Below are 25,339 nucleotides of genomic sequence, written 5' to 3' on the forward strand. Positions count from 1 at the left end.
GTGGTTGTGGTGAGAGACTTTTTTCAGGTGCTGCAGGAGATTCAGCCTCCCATCTTCAATCACTGATGATCGTAGTGTGACCTTTCCTTCTCACTGCTCCCATGGAGGGACACAGGGGGTCTTACAAACAGGGAAAGAGTTAACCAGGACCCTGTGCCTTGGAGGCAGCTCAGGAGAAATTAATCTCCAGTCTTTTTCAACCTCCTTTAAGCAGCTGGAGTGCTGCTGATTAGGGAAGGCAGAACGAGGAGAAAAACAGGAGCCACTTCCCCAATGTCTGGGGGTGTAGTGCTTTCAGGGAGGACAGGTTCTCACCTTCTTACCTGTATTCATAGAACTAAACCTTCATGTTATTCATGTCATTCGTGTCCCATGCATCCTTTTCACTAGAGTTAGCAAAAAGAGCTGCTTTTAATCCTTGTGCCCTGGCATGGCTCCAGCTGGATGTTCATGTATTGCAGGACTAATCACTCTGCAGTTTTGACCAAATAAATTATTACTCATTTCCCCGGCTATAAACTGATAGCACAAGTAGTTAATTGTAACGTATATTTGTTGTAAACAGGAAAGGGTGGATTTTTGTTTAAAGGATGACAAAATGGCACAGAATTTGAGCAGGCTGAGTTTGGACAACAGTGAGCAGCAGGGTGGGGTTTATTACTGGAAGGTCCTTTGTGGTCTCTCAGCACAATAATTAAATGTCCTGTTGGAAGACCCAGACAGAGTGTCAAGGGGCATGTTGCTAGTTTTTAAGCCTGTCTGATATCAGACCTAAATGAGACCAGAATTTCCAAAAAGTTCTAAATTTTACTATATCCTCCTCTGTCTAAATGGAAGCTCTGGGAGCAGCCACCCTTTGTAAGTGACTGCTGGAAGCTGCAGCATAAATGCAAATAATGCGATATCCTGAGGGGGCATGAGATGATGCAAAATAAGACTGCCTGGGGGCTTACACATTCACCATATTGGCTCCAGCCTCTTAGTGAATAAATGACTTTTTGCACATAATCTGTAAGGTATTTTGGAATCACATCATAAGAATGTACTCTTCTTACAGCCTGGGAAGCCTTATCCTGGCACATGCAACAGTGCACCTGTGTACACAGTCAGGTGTAGGGACAAAGCAAAAAAGCCAGCTGCTCTGATAAGTAGCCATGGTCCCACAAATCTCTGCAGGCTGACAAAGGGACCTCACTCTGCTTTGCTTTCATTTGTCTGTTTTATGTCAATATGCTAAGGGTAAGCACAAGAGGATTAGGCTGACAGCATCTCTTTGAAAAGCCAAAACAGGGCTGAAAAGAGAGCATTAAGCCATGGTGTTAATTTTAAAGCTTTTTCACAGGACAAATGCAGGAATTGCAAAGGTTTGAGATGTTTTCTACTGCCTTCTTTATTCCAGTAGCCTGAACTCCAAGGGCCCATTTCCCTTTACACACAGTTAATGAGTTCCTGCTATGGGGATCATGCAGTTACTCACACATTATTTTCTGTACTATCACCATCTTCTATTTGTGTCTTTTTGCCATCTTTTCACTTGTTGATTGCTTCTACTATAAATATATATATTGACCAAGTACTTAATCTCAAATTATAAATGTATCTCACAGCCCATTATACACCTTCAACTGCTCTGTTTGGCAGCCTCCTGTTAGTGCCAATAGACCCACAGCCCTGCAGTTCAGAGCTTTGTTAGCAGGCACTCAGCTCATTACTTATCTGGATGTTGATGAGTCACATGGAAATTTCAGTTGGCATGGCTACAATTACCCGGCTCCAGCCTCTCCAGCCTGCAGGGCACGTTTTTATATGTATATATGATGCTGCAAACACGTGTAGCTGTGCACTACTTCTGAAAATACTAGTCCACAGGAGACCTGACCAGGTAAAATTAGTCTCCTCAAGGTAAACAAATAAAAATTTTCTATTACTTCAGCAATAAACTGGGGGTCCTGTGGTGTATCTTGTCAAGGAAGCGCTTGTGCCCGGTCCTGCCCATTTGCTGGCCCAAATCTGCCAGGGTGGGGGGGTTATGCCCTGTTTGGGCATGAAATCCCTGGACATGGCAAGGAGGTAGTGGCCCAGTGTGGTGGCTACCCAGGGCTCCACCAAGGAGCCCAGGACCTGGGCAGGGGCCGGGCTCTCTTGTGGCTTCCAGGTTCTGCCACATCTTGCCAGCAACAAATCTGTCAGTGCGCAAGCAAGCTGATGCCCCAAGGCTCTGTTCGATCACTTGGTTCTCCGGCAGTTCTGGGCTGAAGTGAGCTTGCTCCTTGGGAAGGATGAAGTGATTTCTGAGTTGGGCACATGGAGAGGTTAAGGCAAATACGCAGGAGGTTCTAAACTGGCCTTTTCCTTCCCTGCCCAGATCTCCTCTCTTCCTCCCGCTCCTGAAAAACCACGTGAGGCCACTCAGCCCTGGAGAGGGCCAGGGTCTTTTCCTGGGAGCATCCCTCGCACTGGGCTGCTGCTTAGCACAGCAGTACGTGGGCTGTGGCTCAAGTGAGGTAATGGGAGCATAAGGCAATGCGCCAGCCGAGGCTTGATCTTGATTTTTTACAGGGTGTTTCATGGAGAACACTCTTAACAAGCAGATCTGGCGCCTTAAAAGAAAAAAAAAAAGCAAAAAGCCGCTCCAGCTGGAGTTGTCGGTAAGGTGTTGCTTGCGGCAATGCAAAAGGCGACGTGAGGCGCAGGAGCTGCGGACGGCGCCGCAGAGCGCAGGCAGCCCCGGCCCGAGGGGCGAGCGGGGCCGGCCGGGGGCGGCCCGGGCTGGGCTGGGCTGGGCTGGGCTGGGCTGGGCCGGGCCGGCCGCGCCTCCCTCCCGCCCCTCCGGAGGGATCCTGCCGTCGCTGCCCGCCCGTCTCCCTCCCGGCAGCGCGGCAGGTCGGGGCGTGCGGCGGCGCGGAGCGACGGCCGAGGGTGAGGCGGAGCGCCCGAAATGGCGGCACCGGCGGGACGGGGGAGGCGGGGGCGCGGCGGGCCCGGGGCAGCGGGGCCGGGGCCGGGGCTGGGGCGGCAGAGCCGGGCAGAGCGCGGCCCCCGGGCCCCGTGTGAGGCACCGGGCCCGGAGCTCCGTCCGACCCTGCCGGCACCCGCACCCGTGGGGACCCGGCCGCGGCCACCCGAGCCCGGCTCTGCCGCAGCACTGCTCTGCTTCCCCTCCAGCGCCCTATGGCACTGCACAGCTTCTCACCGGCTCGGCCCTTGTACGCTTTATTGTGGTTTTTCTTCCTTAGAAAAGTGTTTTAACCTGTTGCGGGTGGTGTCATAAACTTTGCACAGCCCGCGGAATTCGTAAAGGTGTTCTGAATGCTGCCATAAATCTTGTGAAACGATTACTGCCCCCCTCCGCCTTTTGTTCGGCCAGGTTTCCCTGTAGTACAAATAAAGAGTTGGCCTTCACCAGGGGCTTGTAGGACCCTCAGAGGCGGAGGATGGGGAGAGCGAGCGCTTGTTTACCACACAGTCTGGGCGATGTTCTGTTCCCGTCTTTTTCTGGAAGCTGCTTCAGATGGGGAGCTGATGGCAGTGGCATATTGCTGCACCGTGGTGTTGCTTGCCATGAGGAGGAATCTTTACAAGTAGCTGCTTCTTCCTGTCCTCTCATGAAGAACATAAACTGGGGTAATTTTTTTTTAAAGTCTGACTTTTCCCGAGGGCTTTTGTAATCAACTTGTTGCAGTATCCTGTTGAATTTTAGCAATGATATGTCTTTATTTCAGGCTACTCTTATAGCATCCCTTAAATTCTGCACTGCTTTGCTTCCTTTGTCCTCCTACAGCACTTCTGGCTCTCTCTGAGGGTTCATGTGGTGCCTCCTAGAACAAGGGTTGATTGACATAGTATCACCCATCAGAGGCAGTTTTGTTCAGTTCTAGAAGAAGTCCCTTTTGAGAAAGCACATTTCCTTTGCAACGTTCGTGGCCATTGCTAAGGTTCTTAGGGAAGCTTTTGGTGTGATAGATGTTCTTACCAGCTGTGCCACCAGTCAGACAAATGTCCATCCCAGTGCTTCCATCCCAGTCCTGCTGGGTGACTGTCAGTGCTGCCGAAGGACTGTGTGGTGGAGGGAGCAGAGTGCCTGGCTGAGCTTTTGCTGAGCTTGTGGTTAACTAGAAAAGTAAGTGCAAAAGTTTCAGTGCCTTTATGTTCTCTTGTGTGCCTAGGACAGGCAGTTCTCAGTCTGTGGATTGTTGGAAGCTGGGGTAGCGTCACTTATGCTTATGTGACACGTCTGGTGACAGGTCCCTGTCAGAGGCACAACGCTGGCTTGCACAGGTGGGCCTGGGCTCTGGTTTGCTACAGCTGCTCTGGCCTGCCAGCACTTCTGTGTCAGATGCCCTTGCTGGAAGGTTTGAGCTGCAAGCTGGAGGAGGTGGCAGCTTTTGAGCTCCTTTGTGTAATTCACCTCAGATCACGTCCTTGCTCTGTAGTTTGCGATGATGTCTTTGAGTTCCTGGCCTGTATTTACTTCTGGTCATGTGCTGTATTTCTGCAAAAAGTGTGTTTCATTTCACACTGTTGCTTGTGTTCATTGTCCTGTGGCTTCTGCAGTGGAGGAGAATGATTCTCACAGTTGCCTGGTAAAAATCCTGGCACTCCCTGCTGGGAGTATGCTGGCTTCGGGGAACAGTAAGAAAACACCTTTAATGAGTGCTTGAAATAATGTCCCATGTGTGGCACTTCATTGTATTCTGCAGTCTGAGGTTGTTATTCCCTCTTGTGGTACATTTTGTAAGAGTTTAACGGGTTTTATTTCTCCTAACTCAAAGCAAATGTGTTTAAGGGGTTTTATGTGCTGATTTCAATGCAGCCTCCAAAGGTTTCTCTATTTGGGTGTGATACATTCTTCAATAAGGGGGTGGAAGAAAGCTGCTTGTATTCACTGTCAAGCAAAAATGTTAGGTGGGAGTGGCTGAAGAAGGTCTCTCTCCTCTTAGGAACTTTCCAGCAGGCCTGTCATTCACAGCAAATGAAAGTTGTATCGTGGCTTGAACTGTTTCCATCACACAGGCACAGGAGGCAACCACTCCCTTGCTCTTGAGACAGCCCTGAGGGGTTTGATCAGAGAGCTGTGTCTCTTCTAGCCAGCTCATCCCGCAGGCAAATTCACTTGTTCCTTCTACATAGTCTGGCTTGTTCACTCAGGAATGCATTGAACTATTGGTTATGGATGGAAGGAAAATGTGTATTTACATGTGTTTGGTTTGTGTGACATCTCTATCACCATGTGTACCTGCTTGTAGCAGACTATCCTGTCTGGCATTTCCAGGTAATTTTTCCAGCAATCACACTGCCCCTCTGTTCTTCTCTGTGCCTTCTGTTTAAGGCAGAAACTTAGAAAGAAAAAAATTGACAGCCTTTGTGAAACAAAAAGGGTAGCTGTGTTTTTTCCTGTCTCAGTTTACTATTATTATCCCCAGTGGCCTTGTCATCCTTGTTCCTTAAGCCTCCTGAGAGGATGTTCTACCCCTCAACTCCACTTTCTGCTCTCGTGCTCAACACTGGGTTATCTCCAGCTCTCCCTGAGCATGTGAACTGACAGCTGAGGTCGTGGAAAGCCTGAGGGAGGGGGGTTCCTAGAAATGACAGCTCATCTCAGCTTCTCTGGCTTTGAGGAACAGAAGCCTAAGTTTCCCTTGTTGTTTAAAAACCTTAAAGATCCTGAGGGTGTAGACCAGGTCTCCTTCTGTTTTGCTTGCTCATCCTGCCTTTCAGATCCTGAATGTGATTTTTCTTTTGCTACAGCAGAGCTGAAATGAAATTAACAATGTCACTGTAAAATAATTTCCCCATCCTTTTTTGTACTTGGATTTTGACAGAGCTTTTCCCCAGGATGGTGACCATCTTCCCAGTCTGTGAGAAATGTGCTTTTCCCTGCTACCCTGTGTCTGAAGCCAGTGGAGGGAGAAATGAGGAATGGCAGGTGTGTGGAATGGAGATGAGGTGTTCTGTCAGTTTAGTGGAGAGTGCCTCATTCCATCCCTCCCCACAGCACAGAAGCTGCTGGCTGCCAGGCCCTTTGGCAGGGATCTGCCCTGTAGTAGCAGCACTGCTGATGGGCATCTCTCTTCAGTGCTCCTTTCTGTCCTGCCTGCCAGACTCCTCTGGTTGTGATCTCAGCACCCTGGGATCCTGAGGAGCAGATTCAGGGAGTCCTGCTAAGTCCTGTGTCCTGGCTGCTGGCAGTACTAAAACTCTTGGCAAGTTGAGCGGAGGGTGATGACTATTTTCCACTCCTGGAATTTCATGGCTGAGTAAGAGGTATGTTTTGGGGTCTGGGCATTTGGGTGTGACCAGCTTGGTCCGTGTTTCTAGCCTGAGTTTTTTGTGCTGGTCAGGTGGTTATGACCAAGCTGGAAAACTGCTATGTGGCTCTGCAGGGCCAGAGTCCAATAAGCTCAACGTGGGACTGCCAGTGTGTCCAGCTCCTTAGAAGGATGCAAGCATGAATTGATGCCATGACATGCCAGCTGGGCTTTTCATGGAGTTATATATATGTGTGTGTGTATGTGTGTATTTCATGTGTGCTTTTGATGCCAGTAGTCATGGACATTATTGGAGGCAGGATCCTGGTTTTCTGGGATAAGGGACATCAGGAATTCTGTTCTGCAGCAGCTGAGGGAGGGTCCTTGGCAGCTATTTAAATTCAGTTAGGTGCTGATCTACAGGCACTGTCTGCAGGGTGTAGCCAAGCAAATACACACTTGATTGATGTTGCATTGTCTGAATCCCTGTAGGCTGCCATGGAGCCACCACTCTCCCTGCTGAGGTGAGTGCATCCCAGAGAGGAAATGTGGAGGATGTGGGGTGTGGCACAGCCTCTTAAGAGAGGTGGAAGTGAGATGTGTGGGAGGGGAGGTGCAAAAGAGGATGTTGCTCAGACCCACGGGTTTTTCCTGGCGGCAGTAATGAAGCTTCATAAAAAAAAGCCGAGGCCGAAGTCGGTGACATAAAATGTTTGGCATTGACCATTGTTTGTTATCTGTGGCTGGTGCCAGAATACAAAAGGAGCAAAGTTCACTTGTTCAACCCAGGTTTTCTTTACCTTTATGAGAAGGAAAGCAACAGTGGGGAGCTGGGGCAGTGGAAAGAGTTGTGAGTGCCTGTGCTTTGGTGAAATCTGTCCGTGTGGCTGTGATGTAGAAGATGGACACTCTTAAGAAATGGTGAGTTGGGCTGAAATTTGCAGCATGTTTCCCAGATGTTTGCCACTTTAGCAGAGGGATGGGTTTAAAGGAAGAAACACCTTTTAGAGATGCTGTGGGAGAAAGATCTGCTGCGCTGTACAAATGGACGAGATGAAAACGTGTCTGATACCTTACCCTGGAACACTTCTCCTATGGGGAAGAAGTGGGCAGGAGAAAGATCAAGCAGATGATTTCTATTTTGCACTGTTGGCATTGCATGGTGGAATAACAGGTGTGTTTTGGAGTCTGGGCTGCATTTGGATCTTGCTGATCTTGCTGGACTCTCCAGTCCCAGCCAGAAAAGTGCTGTACAGCTCGGTAGGGGCATCTCAGACAGAAGTGCAATCAGCTCAACACAGATGAAAGTAGTCCTTGGCAGCTCTTTCTGTACAAGCATATGACTTACCAGCATAGCTGGAGGATGAACAATGAATTCATTGGCTTCTTCACTAATGAAATTCAGTTAAGACTGGGACCAAGAGTGGTTTGAGGTACGAATTACTGTGGGAGGTAGGAATTACTGTGGGAGAGGTTTCTGTTTTGTCTGGAGTGTGTCCCTGACCTGTTTATCTGCTAGAGTAGCAGCCACAATGCCTCTGTGGCATTAGGGAGTACTCTGACCCTCATTGTCCACCATGCTGCAACAATAAAGAAAATAAGGAGGAAGGATTGTTTTGGTCAAATTTATCTGCTATCAGAGCCAACTGGCAGATGGCAGCCATTTCTGGCATGCCACCCTATGAGCAGGACTTTTGTAGTGCCTGACAAGGCATGTGTGAGTCATGGCTTTTGAATGTCAGTATTTCTTGTTGGCTTTGGTGGAATCCAGAAGGGAGGAATTCATATCCCACACCTCACCCCCACACTGCCCTGGGAATAGAGATGGTTGGCTGTTTTTCTCCATGGTCACTGTGAGCTCCACACAGAGCTCCCAGGGAGGTGGTGGGAGCTGTGTGTGCCATCACAAGGGTGTACAGTGAGTGTAGAATTCACAGGGATACGTGGGAGCAGGAAAGAGTCTCGTGGTCAAGCACTGTGTGCAAGGAATGTGTGGATGGGAAAGTGTTGGGCTTGTGGTTTTGGCTGTTGAGGCATAGAAAGGGTGAGTCTAGCTCTGTGTGGAAGTACCACTTGCTGAGGAATTGACCTGTGGTTGGTTTCAGGTTGCCCCTTGCTGTGTGGAGTAGCCCTCTTCCATCTTTGCTCAGAGACTTCGCTAAAGGCGAGAGGTCTGCCAGAGCTGAGGAGACATTTGGTGTGGTCTCCAATGTGCCTTGTCCACTTGAACAATTTTTAAAAGGACATATTTCTTGTTATTGGGAGGACCTCTTCCTAGATTTGGGGAGGAAGATAACATTTTGGGGAGATATGTCAGGTTAGTTCCTGCACCTTTGAGTCCCAGTTGTCTGTGTTTTTTACTTCTCCTGAGCAGGGAAAGATTGCAGGTGTCTGGCTGAGCTCATGTTTGAGGAATGAGGCTGTGCTCAGCCTCAGAAATGGGCTCTGGAGAGCCAAACAAAAGCCTATTCTGTCCATTGTGCACTCCCCAGGGCTTACCTCTGGTGTGTGCGGTGTGTCCAAGACAGGAATTAAAAAGGGAACTTAAAAACCACTGTGCTTAGACTTGGACAAAATCCTGGCTGATGACTTCACTGGGCTGTTTGCCCTCAGGTACTGTGGAAGCGTGGATCCTGACTCACAGGTGTGCTGCTGGAAGCCTGGAGGAGGGAAAAACAGACAGTTGCTGAGGGAAACCTCTGCTTTCACTGGTCTTGAGCTTTATTCTGACTGCAGTTGTCTCCATGTGGAAGAGAACCCCCTTGTAGAAAAAAAGGATTTTATCATTTGCTACTTCATCAGGAATTTAAAAAATCTTTTAAGAAAAAAAAAGGGGAGGGGGAAGCCAACTTAGATGAGAGCAGTGAGAGTATCCAAAACAAATCATTGTAGTTGCATCAGTGTGATTCTTATCAACAACACATTTACAAGGGGATAAGTGGGAAGCCGATTTCCCTGTGTCTGAGGGCACAACTGCCGTGGATCAGCAGTATCCTTATAATTTTTGACACTGATAACCATGTATGGCCAGCTCTGGTTCCATCTCCCTTGATGATCCTGCTCTGGGGCAGTCAGAGCTAGAACACTCTTTTGGCTGAGTTGAGTAATAGGAGGAACGTTTTCTGTGCTAGAATCGACCTGGTTATTTCCAGCATGGATTTTAGAGTTTTTTCTAAATTACTCAAAAGCAAAGATGAGTTTTGTTTTTTGGGTTCCTCTATCCTAGAGGGATCTCATTTTCCCAGTGAGCATTTAGTATCGAAGATAGATAGGTAGACTCGGTTTCTTCAGAAACTTTTGACTGTATTGTTCTTGGATTTTCTCTTTGATATGTTTTGGTTTTAATGCATAAGGATTTACTGAGAATCCTAATCTACAAGGGAGCCATGCTGTGGACTGCTTTTCCCCTCCTGCTTACTAATGGCATTGGATGAATTGAAAGATGGATAATGAGTCTGCCCAGAGATAGAGAGCAAAGTGCTCTGCTGCTTTCAGCTGAGCTCAAAGAAGACTGAATGCTGGGTATGTGCCAGTTATGTTTTTAGAGGCTCCTGAGGGATCAAAGTATGGTTTCTCCCATCTCATGAAGTGTTCTTGAGTCTTCTTGGTATTTGAGGGTTATCCCAGGCTAGAATGTGCTACTGTAGAATATAGAGTGAGCTACTTTGAGCGTTTAAATGTTAACCTTTAAAATAACAGGAGATAAGATGAGATGATAATAGTTCCTCCTGACTTGAAAATTGACTTCCAAGGTGGATGGGGTGGTTGCAGAGAGGATTAAGTTTCAAAGTAATTTTAGGCTTTCCTTTATTGAAGCTTCTTCATAGAATGCTTAGTTAACAGGAAAGGTGGTTTGGTGGAGAAATCCCCTGCAGCATTTTCCTGCTTTATTTGAAGTCCAGCTGTTTTGTGCTGGCACCTGTTAGAACCCTTTCCCACTTCTTCTCCTTGCCATTTCTAAATGAAGTGGATGATTACGCTGTCATGGTTTAACCCCAGCCAGCAATTACGTACCATGCAGCCTCCCCTCCCTCACGCCCCTGCCTTGGTGGGATGGGGTGGAGAATCAGTAAAGAAATATAACTAAAAGTTGTGGATTGAGGTAAGAGAAATTTATCAATTGAACCAATGTAAAATATAATGATAGTAGTAATCATTTTAACAATAACAATAGTAGTAATGAAAAGGAGAGAAAAAGGAATAAACCCCAAGAAGCACAAATGATGCACAACACACCTCTGTAGCCTGTCCCCCAGCGGTGATGGGCAGCTCCAGGCCAACTCCCCTCGCTTTATGTCCTGAACCTGACATTCTGTGGTATGGAACATCCCTCTGGGCAGTTTGGATCAGCTCTCCTGGCCATGCTCCTTCCCTTCTTGTGCACCTCCTTAATGGCAGAGCGTGGGAAAGGCACAGGTCCTTGATCTAGAGTAAGCACTACTTAGCAACAACCATAACATGTTTGTTATCAACATTTTTCTCATACTAAATCCAAACCACAGCACTGACCAGCTCCTGAGGAGAACACTGACTCTGTGCCAGCCAGAACCAGGACGTGCACTGAGACAGACTTGCCAAAGCTGCTGTGCTGGCCATGGCTCTGTAGCCTTGCCTGTGCCTTTGCACTGCCCAGCTCCCCGTGCAACCGGCGGATCGAGGTGTTTCAGGGAAGCCTTGTTGGCAAGGGGCTGGGGGATTTCTTTTTGGAGCTTGGTGGTGTGTGTGCTTTGGAACCCGGGACTTCTTTGTATCTTGTCTCCTGCTGCCAGCCTGGTGAAGGGCCAGCAAGTAATTGCCTGCAGGCAGCCCTTGCCTCCGGTTGTTTATCCACATGCTGGTGCCTCCCGGTCAAGTTCGCAGGCTGCTCCAAAAACAGCTGCGTAAATGGTTTTGGTGGAGTCATTAAAACGTGCTACACAAGGGCAGGGCGGAAGGGGGAGGAATGTTTTATTTTTGGCTGGGAGTTGTTTAATTTTACTGGAAGAACGATCCTTTTCAAGGCAGCTTTATGCAGCGTGGATTGAGCATTGTTTCCAGTCCTGCTCCTATAGCAACAGGAGAGAGACAGCTCCTATGAACTTGGACTTACAGCTCTGGGAAATGAAATGCCATTTAATTGCCCTTGACTGTGCTTGATATTTGATCTGAGTCTAATAAAGTGATTTTAGCTGTGGAGAGGAATATAACTCCTCAGATTGTTCAGTGATCACTTCAGAGTACCTCCAGAGACAGTGTTACTGGGAATAGATAAGGACTGATGGTCAGAAGAGATTTCTTGGCCATTCCTGATGCTGCTGTTAGCGAAGTGGGTATTTCCCCACGTGGGAGTGTTCCCACATGAGGATATTCTGGGTAGAAAGGGAGGCTCCTGAAGTCGTCATTGGCATCTGTGGCTACCATGATGAGGTGAGAGCTGCTGTTGCCCCTTTCTGTGTCTGCATGATGTTCCCTTTTCTGTCTGTGTGCCAGGGCACTGCAGAGTGCATCACCCCCTTCCTGGTACTGCAGGTACCTGCTCTATGCCGACATGCTTAGAGGTTTTCTCTGGCATGGCTGGCACCAGTCCTGAGCTAATCAGCAGCAGGTCTGAAGCAGTAAGAATGTTAACCTTGGTTTCTACTGCCAAATCCCTTGTCAACTGCTTTTAAAATATTATTTTAGTGGAGTTCACATTGAGGCAGGCTGCCTGGGAAAGATGTGTGGGATGACTCCAGAGACTTACTTTGCTTGTTTGCACCACAGAAAGTGAGAACAGGAACAACTCACTCAAAACAAAACAGGTTTTGTACAAAAGCTAAAGCTGGTGTGGGTTTTTGTGCACCTCTTGCTTTGTGCTGTTTTTAGTCAGGTGTCTTGGGCACAGGCAAGGCAGTGCTAACAAATAACTTGCAAACTTTGTGGTTTACAGCTTTGTGTCCTGTGTTGGTCTACCAGCAGACAGGACAGCTTGACTGCTGGAGTATGGATGTTGAGGAGGGCAAATTCACCCCTTCTCTCTGCTGGGAGAGGCACTTAATCTCTCTATGCTCTTATTATTACCTGCTCTCTATTTTCTTAATTGGGGTGCTTTGAGGAGGCAGAGGATTTTCAGGCAGTGAGATTGTAGAACCCTGTGTGATTGAGAGGCTAGATATGTACCTTGTGGCACATCAATTGCCTGCCCTCTCTTCTGAATACTGCTGCATATGTTTTTGACAGTGGGATTTTAAGCCCCATGGTTTGTTTGAGTTTGGTGCAGTGAAGATGGGATGGGATATGCACCTGATACTGTGGGGAGGTAGAAAATCTACTGGCTTTTACCTGAGCACCTTTTCAATGTACAGATTTGTAGAGAACAAAACCACACTGAGAACTGCAGCCAAATTTTGAGTGACTGTGTAGTAGCTACAATGCAGCATGTGTTCTTTGGTTAGTCTTTGCCCTCAGCTCAAACCACTGTGTAAAAACCCAGCTCTTTGTAGAGAGTGAAAAAGTTGTTATCACGGCTACATTATTTGGAGAGCGCTTTGAATTCATGTACAGAGTTGGCTGAATAGGCTTTGTGGAGGCTGGGAGGATTTCTGTCTTCCCAGGACTTTTAGTGCTTGTTGATTTGGTTCTAGTATTGGCATGGCTACAGGACAGGGAGGTTGTGTGAGCACTCTCTGAAAACACTGAGAACCCGGTGGCTTCGCTTCTGAGCGCTGGGCTCAAAATGAATGGGATGAATAGGAAGATAATGAATAGGAAGGGATCAGGCAGAAAGCTGATTCGGCACAAAATGTTTTGTTTGGAAGTGTGGTTTAATGCTACTGGTAAATTCTCCAGCGCAGACAAAGCCCTGCTTTAAAAAAAATAAAGAAAAGAAAAGAAAAAGAAGACCCCAAACAAAGAGAACCCCACAATGCCTGTGAACAGTGTTGGGAAAATAGCTTTTAAAATACCAATAGTAGGCTACAGTGAAGAGTTTGCCCTGTCTGTTGGCTGACCCTGACCTATCTGAACTATTGCTCCTTGTTGTGTCAAACTCTCATTGCTATGAGCTCTCTGCAAACACAGCCAGGCACTGATTTCTGCTGCCTCCAGCGAGAGAAAAGAGAGGGTTATTGTCCCTCTCCTCAGTTCAATGACTAGTGAAGTGGTTCCTGTGTATAAATAGCATAAAGTGCTTTGGGATCCTTCGGGATAAAGGAGGCCTTATGGGATACAAGAGGATGTTGTTTGACGCAGAAGGAGTTTCCCTTGGTCACACAGTGGGTGCCGGTCTCTGCCTGCCTTCCAGCTCCTGATGGGGACGAGCTGCTTGCAGGGGCTGCTTGTTTCCCTGCTTACCCGCTTCTGGGAGCAGGAGACTTGGGCTTTCTGCTCTCATCTTGTGGCCAGCTCTGAATGTTTTGTCAGGGAAGGGTTTCTTGTTTGCTTTGTAGTGAAACAGTGCTAGGGTACAGACACACAGTCCCAGGCACGCTTTATTACTCTTATCTTTCTCTCTCACGCTTTCTTTTCTTAAAGGTTGTAAAATTGGTTTTATGCCAAGGTCCTTGTTATCCTCAAGGATCCCTCACCCAGTTTGGCTAACCCCCTCATAAAACACTTAATTTGCAGGTATGTGGGTGGTGCTGAACATGTAAATCCTTGCTGAGTTTGAAATTTATGCTTGTTGTTATTTATGCTTCAGTAAGCCCCTCCCCTGGGGAGTAAACATTCTTGAAGAGATGAGTGAGAGGGCTGAGTGCTCTTCTCTGCAGAGACAGCTCTTGTCTCCAAGAGCAGGTGACTGCTCAGGTGTATTAGGCATGCAGCTCTCCCTGGATACCTGGCTCTCATCAAAATTAGTAGGAGTTTGGGGGCTACATCTCTCTTGAGGGAAAACACAGCAGCTTGAGCCAGGGCAGAAGGAAGGAGGGATTTGGCAAGGATCCTGAGGGGTGACAGCAAGGCTGTCATGTGCCCGTGGAGATGTTGCCTAGACACGAAGTGTTGATATGAGATCCTCCCAGACTCCCAGAATGGGAGCTTACTTACCCCCTCTCAGTGCTTTGGAAAAATGCTCTCCCAGTCAAGAGGTAGGGTCAAGCAGGGTCTGCCAAAGATGTCAAGGAAGAGGGGTTTTGACCAAAATCTGTTCTGTGTTCCTGCCCCCCCAAATTTTAAATGACAGTTCCTTAGAAGGAGCTTTTCCTCCTCGGTGGATGTCTGACTTGTGTTTTGCATTCTCCCCAGCCTGAGGCACAAGTGCTTTGACTTTGCAGCACGTTCCAACATGCTGAGATGGAAAGCAAAGCATTGAGCTTTGTGTCCTGGGTCAGCTTTCCCTTTGAAAAGCCAGGAGCATGGGAGCTGCATGAAGCAGATGAATAAAGGGCAGGGCACTAGGGCTGGTGTTGGAGAATTTGGGCCCAGCCTTAGGAGGATATTTAAGAGCTATTGCTGTGTCTTTTCTCCTCTCTCTATTTCCTCAGGAAGTTCCTTTATCTGGCCTTTAATTAATGAACCCAGGAACTTTTTTTGGCCCGCTTTCCAGTGGCACAAGAAACGGAATTTTCACTTGTTTCTCTGAAGAGATGTTGTTATGGTCTAGAGGCTGTGTAGTAATGGGAACCAACAAGTTTCTGGCTCTTATTGGCATAATTTATCATAGGGAATAGAAGCAGGAGTAATCCAAGCTAGTTATAAATGAAGGTGTGTCCTCCATACTGTGCTAGGTAAAGGCCTGCAGCAACCCCCTACTTGAATATAATAGAAAGTTAAAATTGTTAAATTTGATCTGGTAATAAAAAGTATCTTTTTTTCTCTTCCTGGGTGGTTTTCAAATGCTCCATTATCCCACCCAGGCAAGTCAGGAAGTGTTGCTACTTCCATATCTCTCTTTGGGCAGTAGATAGGAGTTTAAGCCTCAGGCTTACTTTGTGAAGTAAGTTGGTGTCCTGGTGTAGATCAAAGGATCATTAATTCAGTATCCAAACAGGCTAAGGAGGAAGACTTGTTATTCTCTTGCCCTTCCATCCTGGTGCCTGCAGTGCCAGTGAAAGCCTTGCAGGGAGATTCAGACCTGCCTGCCATAGGATGAAGGTGAAATGGTTGAGGTTGTGGCAGTACAAGCAATTGCAAACAGTTTGGGACCCTCTGCCTTAGAAAAGCAGGGAAAAGAGGGGATGCTAGAGGCTAATTTCCAGTACAGCAGCCTTATGCAGCTTAGCTGTCTCCACAGAAATAACAAGCCTTGGGTTGACACACCAAGGTTAGAGGGATGGAGCAAGGGCCCTGTTCCTCTGCTGTGTGCTGGGTACTCCAGAGGATCTCTATGAAAAGGTGTTGTGACTGACAGCCCAGGTGCAGTGTCTCTGCACTGGTACACTCAGTGTGGGCAGCAAACGGGAGGAGTTGGAAGCCTCTGTGCTGCTAGAAAGCCACAACCTGCTTGCCATGACTGAATCTTGATGGGATGAATCCTGTGTCTGGAGTGTGGCTATCAGTCACTACATGGCTTCAACAGAAGGGAGAGCTGAGGAAGGAGAGAGGGTGGGGTTGCCCATGACCAGGTTGAAGACGTGATCCCTTCAAGGCCCTAACACCAGCAAGGACTTTGCACTGCGCAGAAGGATCTTCCTGAGCTTTCTCATGGAGTTACTTTCAGGCCTTTTGCACCAGAATGAGCTGTTATTTTGTGTACACAGCCTTGACAGAATTGATAACAGCATTAACAGGATGCAGCAGTAAATACAAACCTGTCCTGACAGCTTTCTATCAGCAGAAGATGTTCGTGCTCCCCAATGCTGCAGTTTAGCTCTTCCCTGTTATCCAGTGCGCGCTTTGCAGTTTAATCAAATTCATTCACAAGGTGTATTCTGAAATTGTGTGCTCTCTACTTAAAGGACTTGGTGGCAAAGCATATAATCATATATTGATTTCAGAATAGTCTTTGGCATCGTTCATGATTCTCTGCATCTCTCTTCTTTTTTTGTTCAGCTTTCTGCTTTCTTAAATCCAGCAGCAGACTAGAGCCAGAAAGAAGAGAGGGAGTGGAAAAAAGCCTTTGAAGAGGACTGAACATTTGCACTGGTGCTGGCACCTGCTTCGGTGGTGAAAGGTCAGTGTCAAGACTGCTGATCCATGTTGGCTATCAATTTGAGGTGGATAATGGCACACAGTGTGAATTTGAGCTCTTTACCTGCAAGCTTTAGAATTCCTCTCCTGGGAAGGCTTTGCTTAAATTACTTTTAGCTGCTTTCTGGCAGGCGATAAGCAGCTGGAGGCCCTTTCTGAGAATGTTCAGTGGGGTAGGTAAAGCATCAGTGGTAATGTTTTCATCTCACAGAGAGGGAACTCAAGAGAGGTCATGCTTTCAAAGGCTGGAGTTTAGCCTTGACAAAGAATGTGTGTGAGTTTGCTGAAGATTAAAGTTATTGGCCCACACCTGCACTGCACATACCAAGGGAAGGACGTCTGCTTTGTTTGCTGATGGCTGCCAGGGTTATCTGGCCTAGCTCAGATAGTCTCCAGAAGAATATTTCCCTCCAAGCCAGCAGTGTGCCCAGTGGTTGCACTTTCCTTACAGCATAGGTGCAGTGGGATTTCCTGGAGCAAGTCTTTCTTGTGTGCTTTGGCAAAGATGTTAGAAGTTATGAAAGTTATGGTGTATGAGTTATCTGTGGAAGAATTGTCACTGATGTGTTAGATCCCAATTTGCTTGCTATCACTCAAAAATCGATACTTTTAAATAATGATACTTTTAATGGCCTGGGAGCTATTCATTTGCTTTGGCATTGTTTCTTCCCCATCTGTCAGATGCTCCTTTAGGGCAGGTTGTGCAGAAAAAGCCTGCAGGCCTGGCTTTCTTTGCTGTTTAATTAAGTGCTGTTACTGTGCAAGTTGAGGCAAATGTACCAAGCAGTGTCTGGGATGACTAAATGAATGTCTATCCAACAGGAGTGTGTGTATGCATGGCATATGCTTTCTGAACTGGGCTGTGTGTGCCTTTGGGTCTGCAAAGAAAAATACAGTAGTGTGGTGCGGAGCATGCAGAGCAAGTCCTGCCATTGAAATTTTAGGTTTCACAGTTGTCTGTGCAGTGCATGTGTTCCCAGATGCTCAGCACCCAGAACTGGAGCCATACTGCTCAACTTTTGCTCAGGTGTGTTCCTGTGGTCTGGTTTGTCCTAAGGGTTCAGTCACAGTAGGATGAGAGCCCAAGAAAATCAGACCATGGAATGGTTTCACATTTGATGTGATCCCAGCCTTGCCTGGCAGTCATACATTGTATATTCTTACTCTCCTAGGAGGTTGTGGCTTGCAGTCAACACAGGGCAGGATGAGCTCACTCTTTACCTTTGTTATCTTTTTGAGATGTTTGCTTAAGTTCCTGCTTGCTTCACTGTTATTCCACTGTTATTCATATACTTCATTATTAGCCTCTCAATCTCTGATGTATTTGAACCAGCAAGCCTCAAAAATTACTGCCAAAATTGTTTTACCAGGTATTCCTCTCATTATAAGTATGTATTTTACTAATCATGAATGAGGTTGTTCCAGTTCATTGGCTGAAATAATCTTTGCTGGCAAAAGCACTTTTGAGTCTGTGAAATCATATTGCTGTCGGGCTTTTGCCAATTTGTCAGTCACCTGGAGCCTGTCATGGCTCTCAGCTGGCATTCCTCCATCAGCAGTTTCTCAGTGCAGATCCTCATAAAGTCAATGGGTTGAGAGAATGATGAGGGTCTTGCATTGGGGAGGAAAAGAGGGTCAGAGTGAGGGACTTGCCCAGGTCTATGCACAAAGTCCGTGTCAGAGTGGAAAGCTGGATTCAAGCTGTTCAACTCCCAGTTTCTTGAATTAATCTTCAGACTGTTACTCCTCCCTTTCATCTACAGTTTCTGTCACTTGTTTTTTCCTCTCAGCTTAATGCATTTTGTTTTCTCTAGAGAATTATTTCTCTGTCATTTCTGTTGCAGTGTGTGTGGGCATAGTAGGAACTTCTTGTTGATTCTTGTGACTTTCGTAAAAATACTTCTTTCCATTGTGTGACTAAATTTCACAGCCTGTATTCCTTGATTGCTTGCTGAAATTTAACTTGCAGATGAAGCTCCTGTCTGTTGGACTGGACCAAGTAAACTTCATTATGGAAGTACTTTTAGTCTTCTAACCACTTTCTCAGCAAAGTATTTCCCATTCCGAAGCTCATGTTTAATTAATATGTTTTTATGTATTTGTAAATATAGCCCTGTGGTAGAGCTTGCCATTTCCTGTTCATCAGAGAGCTCATTTGTAATTATTGATAATGATTTAGAACAGGTTTTTGCCTCAGTGTCTAAAATAGAACAGAATTATGTGTGTTAATTACTGTTGCTGCTTCTTGTCTGGTTTCAGGAGTGATTCGTATCAGTTCTGAGGGTTTGTTGTAAGGATGAGACCCTGGTTATGTCAGTGAATTCAGGATGAGGCCCCCATTTTCATCCTGGTGCTGTGACACTGATCAACACCTCTGTGCTTTTTGGGATCAGGAGGCTCAGAGCCTGAAGTGACTCTAAGCGTGGGAAGCAGATTGTGGTTCCCCCCTCCCGCTGCCGTGGCTCCTTGGGAAAAACATTTCACTAAAGTCTCCTGCCCTCACTTGCTTTCCAAAAACCAGGATAGCTCCCTGAAACCTGACCCTGTCCTTGCAGGTGATGGGAGGCAGCAGATCACCCTGTGTGAGGCAAGGAACACAAACACAACTTCCAAAAAGAGGGTCTAGAGAGCTGCCTTTCCCTGAATAGTTGGCTGGGTGAGTCATTAAGCATGCAGAGGCAGCCAGTGCCATCAGCTCTGCTCCTGGCTAGGAAGGATAGATCAAACAGGAGACAGCCCTGATTGCTTTCTGATTCATGGTCTGCCATCCCTGGTGATTCACCCTGCTTTATAAACCTGCAGCTGTTCCCTGCCAGCTTTCTGGAAACAGACATATCCTTTCCTGCCAGCAGCAAAGCCAGGCTGCCTGTACCCAGTGCTGGGTGGAGCAGGACCTGCAGCCTTGGGGGATTTCAGACTGTCGTCATCTGATGCAAGTGCAGTCTGCCCAGTCCTCGCCCTGGACAAGATGGAGCTGTGACTGGGATTTCTGAGCTCTTGGATCAGAAGGAAGGACAAATTAGTATCCTTTGCTAGGGCCTAGCACCTGCTCTATGGCATTATGCAGGGGAAGGAAGGAAGGTTCCTAAAATCCTTGGGAGCAAGAAGGAAACTGGGCCAAGGAGCCTAAGGGGTTATCATCCCCTGGTCAGTCTCTGCAAGCCTGCAGTGCATGTTCCTCTACATACAGCCCTGATGGTAGAAGGGCTGAGCAGAAGACCTGTTACTGGAAGGCGTGTCTCAGATCTGGGTGGAGGTGCCTGTTCTGAGTTGTGCAGGTGTGTGCAGCTGCCTTGCTGCTGCCATTCTTGTTCTGTGGCTTCATGAAGCCTCTGGGAACTGTAAATCTGTCACCTTCCATGAATGTTGTGTTCTTGGGCGTCTTCTCATGGAGAATCTGCAAGCCTGGTCAGTGCTGCAGTACCAGCAGCATCCATTCCTTCCCAAAGCCTGGGGCCCTTTTGTGCTGCAACATGGCAATTAATCTGAGCATTGCTGGAGGTTCTGATCTCTTCTGGAGATAACTGTGAAGAGTTGTTCTCCTTGATCTGTGCCACCATCTCAGAGCTGCTCCCTTTGCCAGTGAAGCAGTATTCTGTTGCCAACTGCTGTTGCCAGATGTTATTCTGGAGAAAAATGTTTTCTTGTGAAACGGTGACAGGGATGGGCATGGGTGGGACTGCTGGCATGTTCACACTCTTGCTTTCCTTGTTAGCTTAATTTGTTAGTTTCTAAAGTACAGGCCTGGCTGGGGACTTTGAGTGGGCTGGCATAAAGCACAAGGAAATAGTTTCCTGCAAATAAAACACAATTATGCTGCAGAATGGGCAGCTGCTGTTCCCAGCCGTGGTTCATCTGGTTCTAAAGCCAGACATTAGAAGTGGTGGTAGAGATAATGTTGATAGTCACCTGATGTGCAGCCTGGCTGTGTGTACCTGTCTCTCACTTTCTTTGCTGTCAGGTGTTTTGCTAAGGTAGGTGAGTCTCTACTGCATGGCTGGGTGCAGCTGCAGTGGGTCCCTGAAGGGAGCTTTCATTGCTTGTGTGACAAAGTTTTGTAATTTAACTAAGCATGGACTCAATGCCTCTGGAAAAATATAGAGGCTATTTGCCTTCCTGCTTCCAGGGAAATTGCTGGTGTAGGAACACATTGCACTCTGATGTTGATGCACAATGTTTGCATCATTCCTTGCTGTGGGAGCAAAGGGATGATTTTTTAATTGTATGTAAGTGGTGAGGATTTGATTGCACTTCTGCATCCTGCCTCACACAGGTGATGCTGGAAGCAATACTCTGGGCAGTGCTTTTGTACTGTCTGCATGGTCAGGCAGTGATGAGAATATTTTTTGAGAGGTTCAGACTTTGAGGTCTGAACAACAGGTAGTGAAGTAGCATGGAGCTGTGCTTGCTGCAGACCCACTTCTGAGAAACGTGCTCCAGGGTGTAGCAGATCTGTAACACTGCACTGGGACTAACTCACAACAAAACCCCATTCCTTACATATCTGCAGGGGCATTTTATGCTGTCAGATCATCTAAAGCCAAGGGTTGTGTTTTTTCCTCTTAGAAGCTGGGACAGTCTCTTAGTGCCCTGAGGGACAGCTAGCCAGTGAGAAGGGCCATGGAAGGTAAGTAGTGAAGAAGAGAATTAATTACTTCAGCAGGCTGCTGAGGTTCAAAAAGGATAGGACATCTGAACATATAAAAGTGTGTTCCCAGTTACAGTTGTAGAGAAGGATCTATTTAAGGCACTTGTAACTAATGCCAGAGAGAAAATAATACTCTTTGGAGACAGATTATTCCATAAATATCAGAGACCAAAGTTTCCCTTGCCACCTTCAGAACAGCAGCTACAGAATGTAATCAGGAGCCACATTGGGATTTTCTGGAGAGCAGGCCTGGGATTGTGCAAGATCTTGTGTGTAGGTCACCCAGATGGATGAGAGCTCTTTATCTGAGCAAGTACTGTCTTGTGTCCCTGAAATCAGCTGAATGGCTTGTTCAGCAGTTTACTTCAGCAAAAGATTACAAGTATTAGATGTTGCTTGCAGGAGGACAGTAGTAATGCTGGCCTTCTGGGAGAAAGGGGTGTGATGACTGACTCACTCAAGCTTTTCTGGATTTGTATTTTTTTAGGAACTTGGTGAACCAGAAAGATGCGTGAGTATACAGAAAAGAAGGAAACATGTGGGACCATCTGTCTGAAGTACCTTCTCTTCATCTTCAACTTCTTTTTCTGGGTAAGAAAACTCAGTCTGTGTCAGAGGAAATGAGATGGCACTGCAGTTTTGGTGTCAGGGTGCAGAAGTCTTGGGCATGATGAAGTCTTTGGGAAGAAGTGCTGACGTCAGTAGGACACAGCCTTTGTCCTGTTGGGTAAAATGTCACCCCTTGGTGACCCCCCTTGGCTGCCTGGGCTGCAGAAGTTATGGTTTGACACTGTAGCACATGGCTGTTTCTAGGTCACATTACCAAATATAGAAAATTACAGGAAGCCTGAAAATAAGCCTTGATTTTTCGCCTGGTTTACTTTTTCCAGGAGCCTGAGGGCTCCAGTGTCTTGCCATTCCTCCTCTCAAAATGGCAGAGAGAGTGCTGGCAGGTGACACAAACCTTCTTGCAGCTGATCCACTTCTCAGAGTCATATTTTTCCACTGGGAAAGTTACTGATGCCAAAGGATTGTGTTTTACTTTGGTGCATGGGACAAAGCAATGAAGTGTCCGAGTCAGACCTTTAAGGAAATCTGTCTGAGTTTACCAGAAGCTGCCTAAAACCCTCTGGAAGCTGAAGGCTTGGGAGAGAGGGAACTGCTAGGGATGTGCTTGGGTTCTCTGTGCTCACTTGCTAGAAGGGTTAGAGGTTAGCCAGCCAGGTTGGTGATACAGATTTGACATGTTTTATTTGCCCAAAACCCAGTGTGGCTACATTTGGGAAGACTCTGGTCTGAGTATGAACTGCTGTACACAGGTAGATGGTTTAGCTTCTGTCTCAGGCTGCCTGGGGTGCTTGAAGCTCAGAATCTGCTCCAGTCCCAGTGAGTCCATCCTTTAATATAGATCATCTTTGGCTGGCTGATGGAGCTGTAATACATCCTGCTGTCCCTGTCCAGTTGCTCTGGGAGGTGAGGAAGTTCATGCCTCAGATACCCTTCATCTTTTTGCGTCTCTCTCTCCCCAGCTGGCTGGCGGGGCCGTGATGGCAGTGGGTATCTGGACCCTGGCTGAGAAGAGTGACTACATCAGCCTGCTCTCCTCCAGCACATATTCTGCAACTGCTTATATCCTGGTGGTGGCTGGGGTGGTGGTCATGGTCACTGGCATCCTTGGGTGCTGTGCCACTTTCAAAGAGCGGCGGAATTTGCTGAGAGTGGTGAGTTTTGCTTGGTTGTTTTATTTGGGGGAAGCATCTTGGTTGTCTTGTGCACCAGCCTTATTTGTTTGTCCTAGAGCAAATATCACTAAGGTCTCCAGCTCCTGACAGCAGTGTTGTCCATGTCCCAGGGGACAGCTTTTACTGCAGAGCGTTTTCTCTCATCCATACAAAGAATGCGCTGCATGGTTCAAGAGTAAAAAGTGTAGTTGTAATACCTAAGCTTCATGTGAAAACATCTATTCAAAACAAAATCTTGTGGCTTTTGTCTCTTCCTTCTTCCTTGCCCATTCTATATTCTGTTTTGGAAAATGGGAAAAGGGAGGAAAATACGACAGACCTGTAAAAAAACTAGCTTTCAGTGACATTAGGTTCGAGCCAGATTAATACACTTTTTCGCTTGGTTGTCAAAGATCAGAACATTTCCAATATTTCCTTCAGTTGCAAAAAAATTACTTCAGTCTTGCTTCCACGAAAAAGAGCCATGCTGTTTTCATAATCTGCTGCTTCTTTTACAGCTTTCTCTGTGTTACTTCCTGAGCTCCCTGCTCACCCACCTACACTGAAGGTTTTTACCAGCCCTGAGGTTTCTATTTTGCTTGCTCCCTCTCAAATCTGCCTTTCAGTCTGGAGTGTGGCAGCACTCTGTTTTAGTGTCTGGGCTGCAGTGGTGAGTGCAGTGATTGAAATAACAATCAGTGGCTCTTAGCTTTCACAGGTACAGAAAAAGATACTTCAGCTGCCAGCTCCTCTCTTTGCAAATCCTCCTTCACCTGACTGACCCCATTTCTCCTCTTTAGTTTGGATAGACGAGCAGAAATAAGAGTTGTGAGCAAGCCTGATGCTTCACTGCTGTGCAGACCTGATAATCCCTGAGAGGCAGAGTAGAGTCAGGGAGGGAGAACAAATATAGAGGGAGACACAGCGAGTGCATTGCTGATTCTTGTTCAGTAAGCTCCTGGTCTGTAGGGGTTGGTTTGGCCTTGCTTCACTGACTCTCCATGCCAAAGAGATCTCCCTTTGTCTTTTTCCCTCAGCCAGAAGCTACGTATGAAAATCCAGTGGGGTTTTCTTTGTTATTCTGCCATAGAAAACTAATAATTGTCTCTTGGGAATAAAAGGTCACTCTGTCTCCTTACACCAGCGTCCTTTTGGAGTGGCTGGTTGTGACAGACCTATTGTCTCTTCTTGCTTGTGCTCTGCTTTAGTTGCCCTGAGTAATCTGAGACAGGGCTGTGCTTGCCAGGGCTGGGTGAGCCTGGCTGGGGGCCTCTGCCAGCTCTGAGCTCAGACAGTAATCCTGACAGCTTCACAGTCACCCCAGGGGCTGTGCCAGCTGGTCCCACTTTCCCTCTGTATAAGAGACCCATGTAAATATAGGAGAGAGCAGTGTAAGCAGCACAGAGCTCTGCTCTCCCCAGTGCTGCCTTGGTGCTTTTAAAAACTGATTACTGACAACTTTGGATGCTGTCTGTAAAATGCATATCTGGTTTTTAGTTTGTTAGTCTCTTGAAAAGTTGGGAAGCTGTGAACTTTTTTACTGCCTTGTATGTAACTGTGAGTTTTATGAGCCCACTTCAAGGCTTTTCATAGTATTTCATTGCTCATCACTCACAGCTGTGCTACTTTTTTGTCATTTCTTACTGGCCTTCCTTAACCAGGATGTGCTGAAGCCTGGGCAGCAGAGGTGGATTTCTCTGGCTCCATGAGCAGACAAGCCTGGCTGGCTGTGATGCTGCAGTCCTGCTCTTTAGAAGGACACACAGACCACTATTATATCATACTTCAGTCAAAATGCAGCAGGAGTCCCAAGGAAAGACCTGTCAAATAGAAGACCTTGCTTGTAAAGGGAGAAGGTAAATTTCTTCAGGCCTGGCCCCTCACTGTCTTTTCTAGTCAGCTACCTTGGACAGGGAGAAAGGAACACACATGGATTAGGATTTCTGTTCCTGCTGCATTTCAGCCTGGAACCCTCTCACTAAAGTGAGGTTGCTGATTTAGGAGTATCATTGTTTCTATCTCTTTTTCAGGTAGTAGAAAGATGTCTCCAGATAATTATTTGGGTTGTAGGGGGGGTTGAACCATTTTTTGTGTTTTTCAGAGAAAACACACTTAACACTTAGTACCTCACTCAGAACTGGATGGAAGCAATTTGGACTCTGTAGATCTTGAGGAGACACCCATAAGCCCTGACTTAATCTTGGAACCAGAGCCAGGGTAAATTTTGCTTAGAGCCCACCCAGGTCCAGGCATGTGCTTGCTAGAGAGCTTCTGGTGATCACACATTTCTGACTTGGGAAACAAGTAGGGCATGTCCCTACAGTTCCATGCCAGAGCTGGCCTACTCCTCCCATAGCAGAGCTCTAAGAAAGCCCTGCAGCTACGGCTGAAGGGCAGGGAGAGCAGCCCTGTGCTCTGTGTGTGTCCAGAGTGAAAGCTGCTGCTCCCCTATATCAGCATGATGTGTACAAGTGGCCCAGAGGGAATGATGAGAGTTAGATAATGGTGGAGTGTATCAGCAGAGACAGGTTGGGTTCATGGGTGCTGGATGCACTAACCTCCCTCACAAGGTTTTACTTGTGACTCAGATTTGTTAAGGTCTGCTGGATACGTGTTTGTTTCTATCCACTGTAGGC

General features: G+C 47.0%; 1 protein-coding gene across 5 annotated transcripts in view; it reads left to right on the forward strand.

The window, feature by feature from the left end:
- The first annotated feature begins 2,482 nt into the window (after positions 1-2,482).
- Positions 2,483-25,339, forward strand: part of CD151 (CD151 molecule (Raph blood group)) — a 32,217-nt gene continuing 9,360 nt past the window's right edge. For 2 of the 5 annotated variants that reach the window (XM_033062382.1, XM_033062386.1), the window contains exons 1-4: positions 2,831-2,919; positions 16,197-16,317; positions 21,470-21,573; positions 22,512-22,703. In XM_033062382.1, coding sequence (XP_032918273.1) covers positions 21,490-21,573; positions 22,512-22,703 — 276 coding nt within the window. In that variant the 5' untranslated portion in view covers positions 2,831-2,919; positions 16,197-16,317; positions 21,470-21,489. Of the gene's footprint in view, positions 2,505-2,626; positions 2,649-2,830; positions 2,920-3,502; positions 3,625-16,196; positions 16,318-21,469; positions 21,574-22,511; positions 22,704-25,339 lie in introns of those variants that run through there. The other 3 variants (XM_033062383.2, XM_033062385.2, XM_033062384.2) reach the window with 3 other exon arrangements.

The sequence above is a fragment of the Catharus ustulatus genome, chromosome 6, assembly GCF_009819885.2.
Source record: "Catharus ustulatus isolate bCatUst1 chromosome 6, bCatUst1.pri.v2, whole genome shotgun sequence".
In the NCBI taxonomy this organism is placed as follows: Eukaryota; Metazoa; Chordata; class Aves; order Passeriformes; family Turdidae; genus Catharus; species Catharus ustulatus.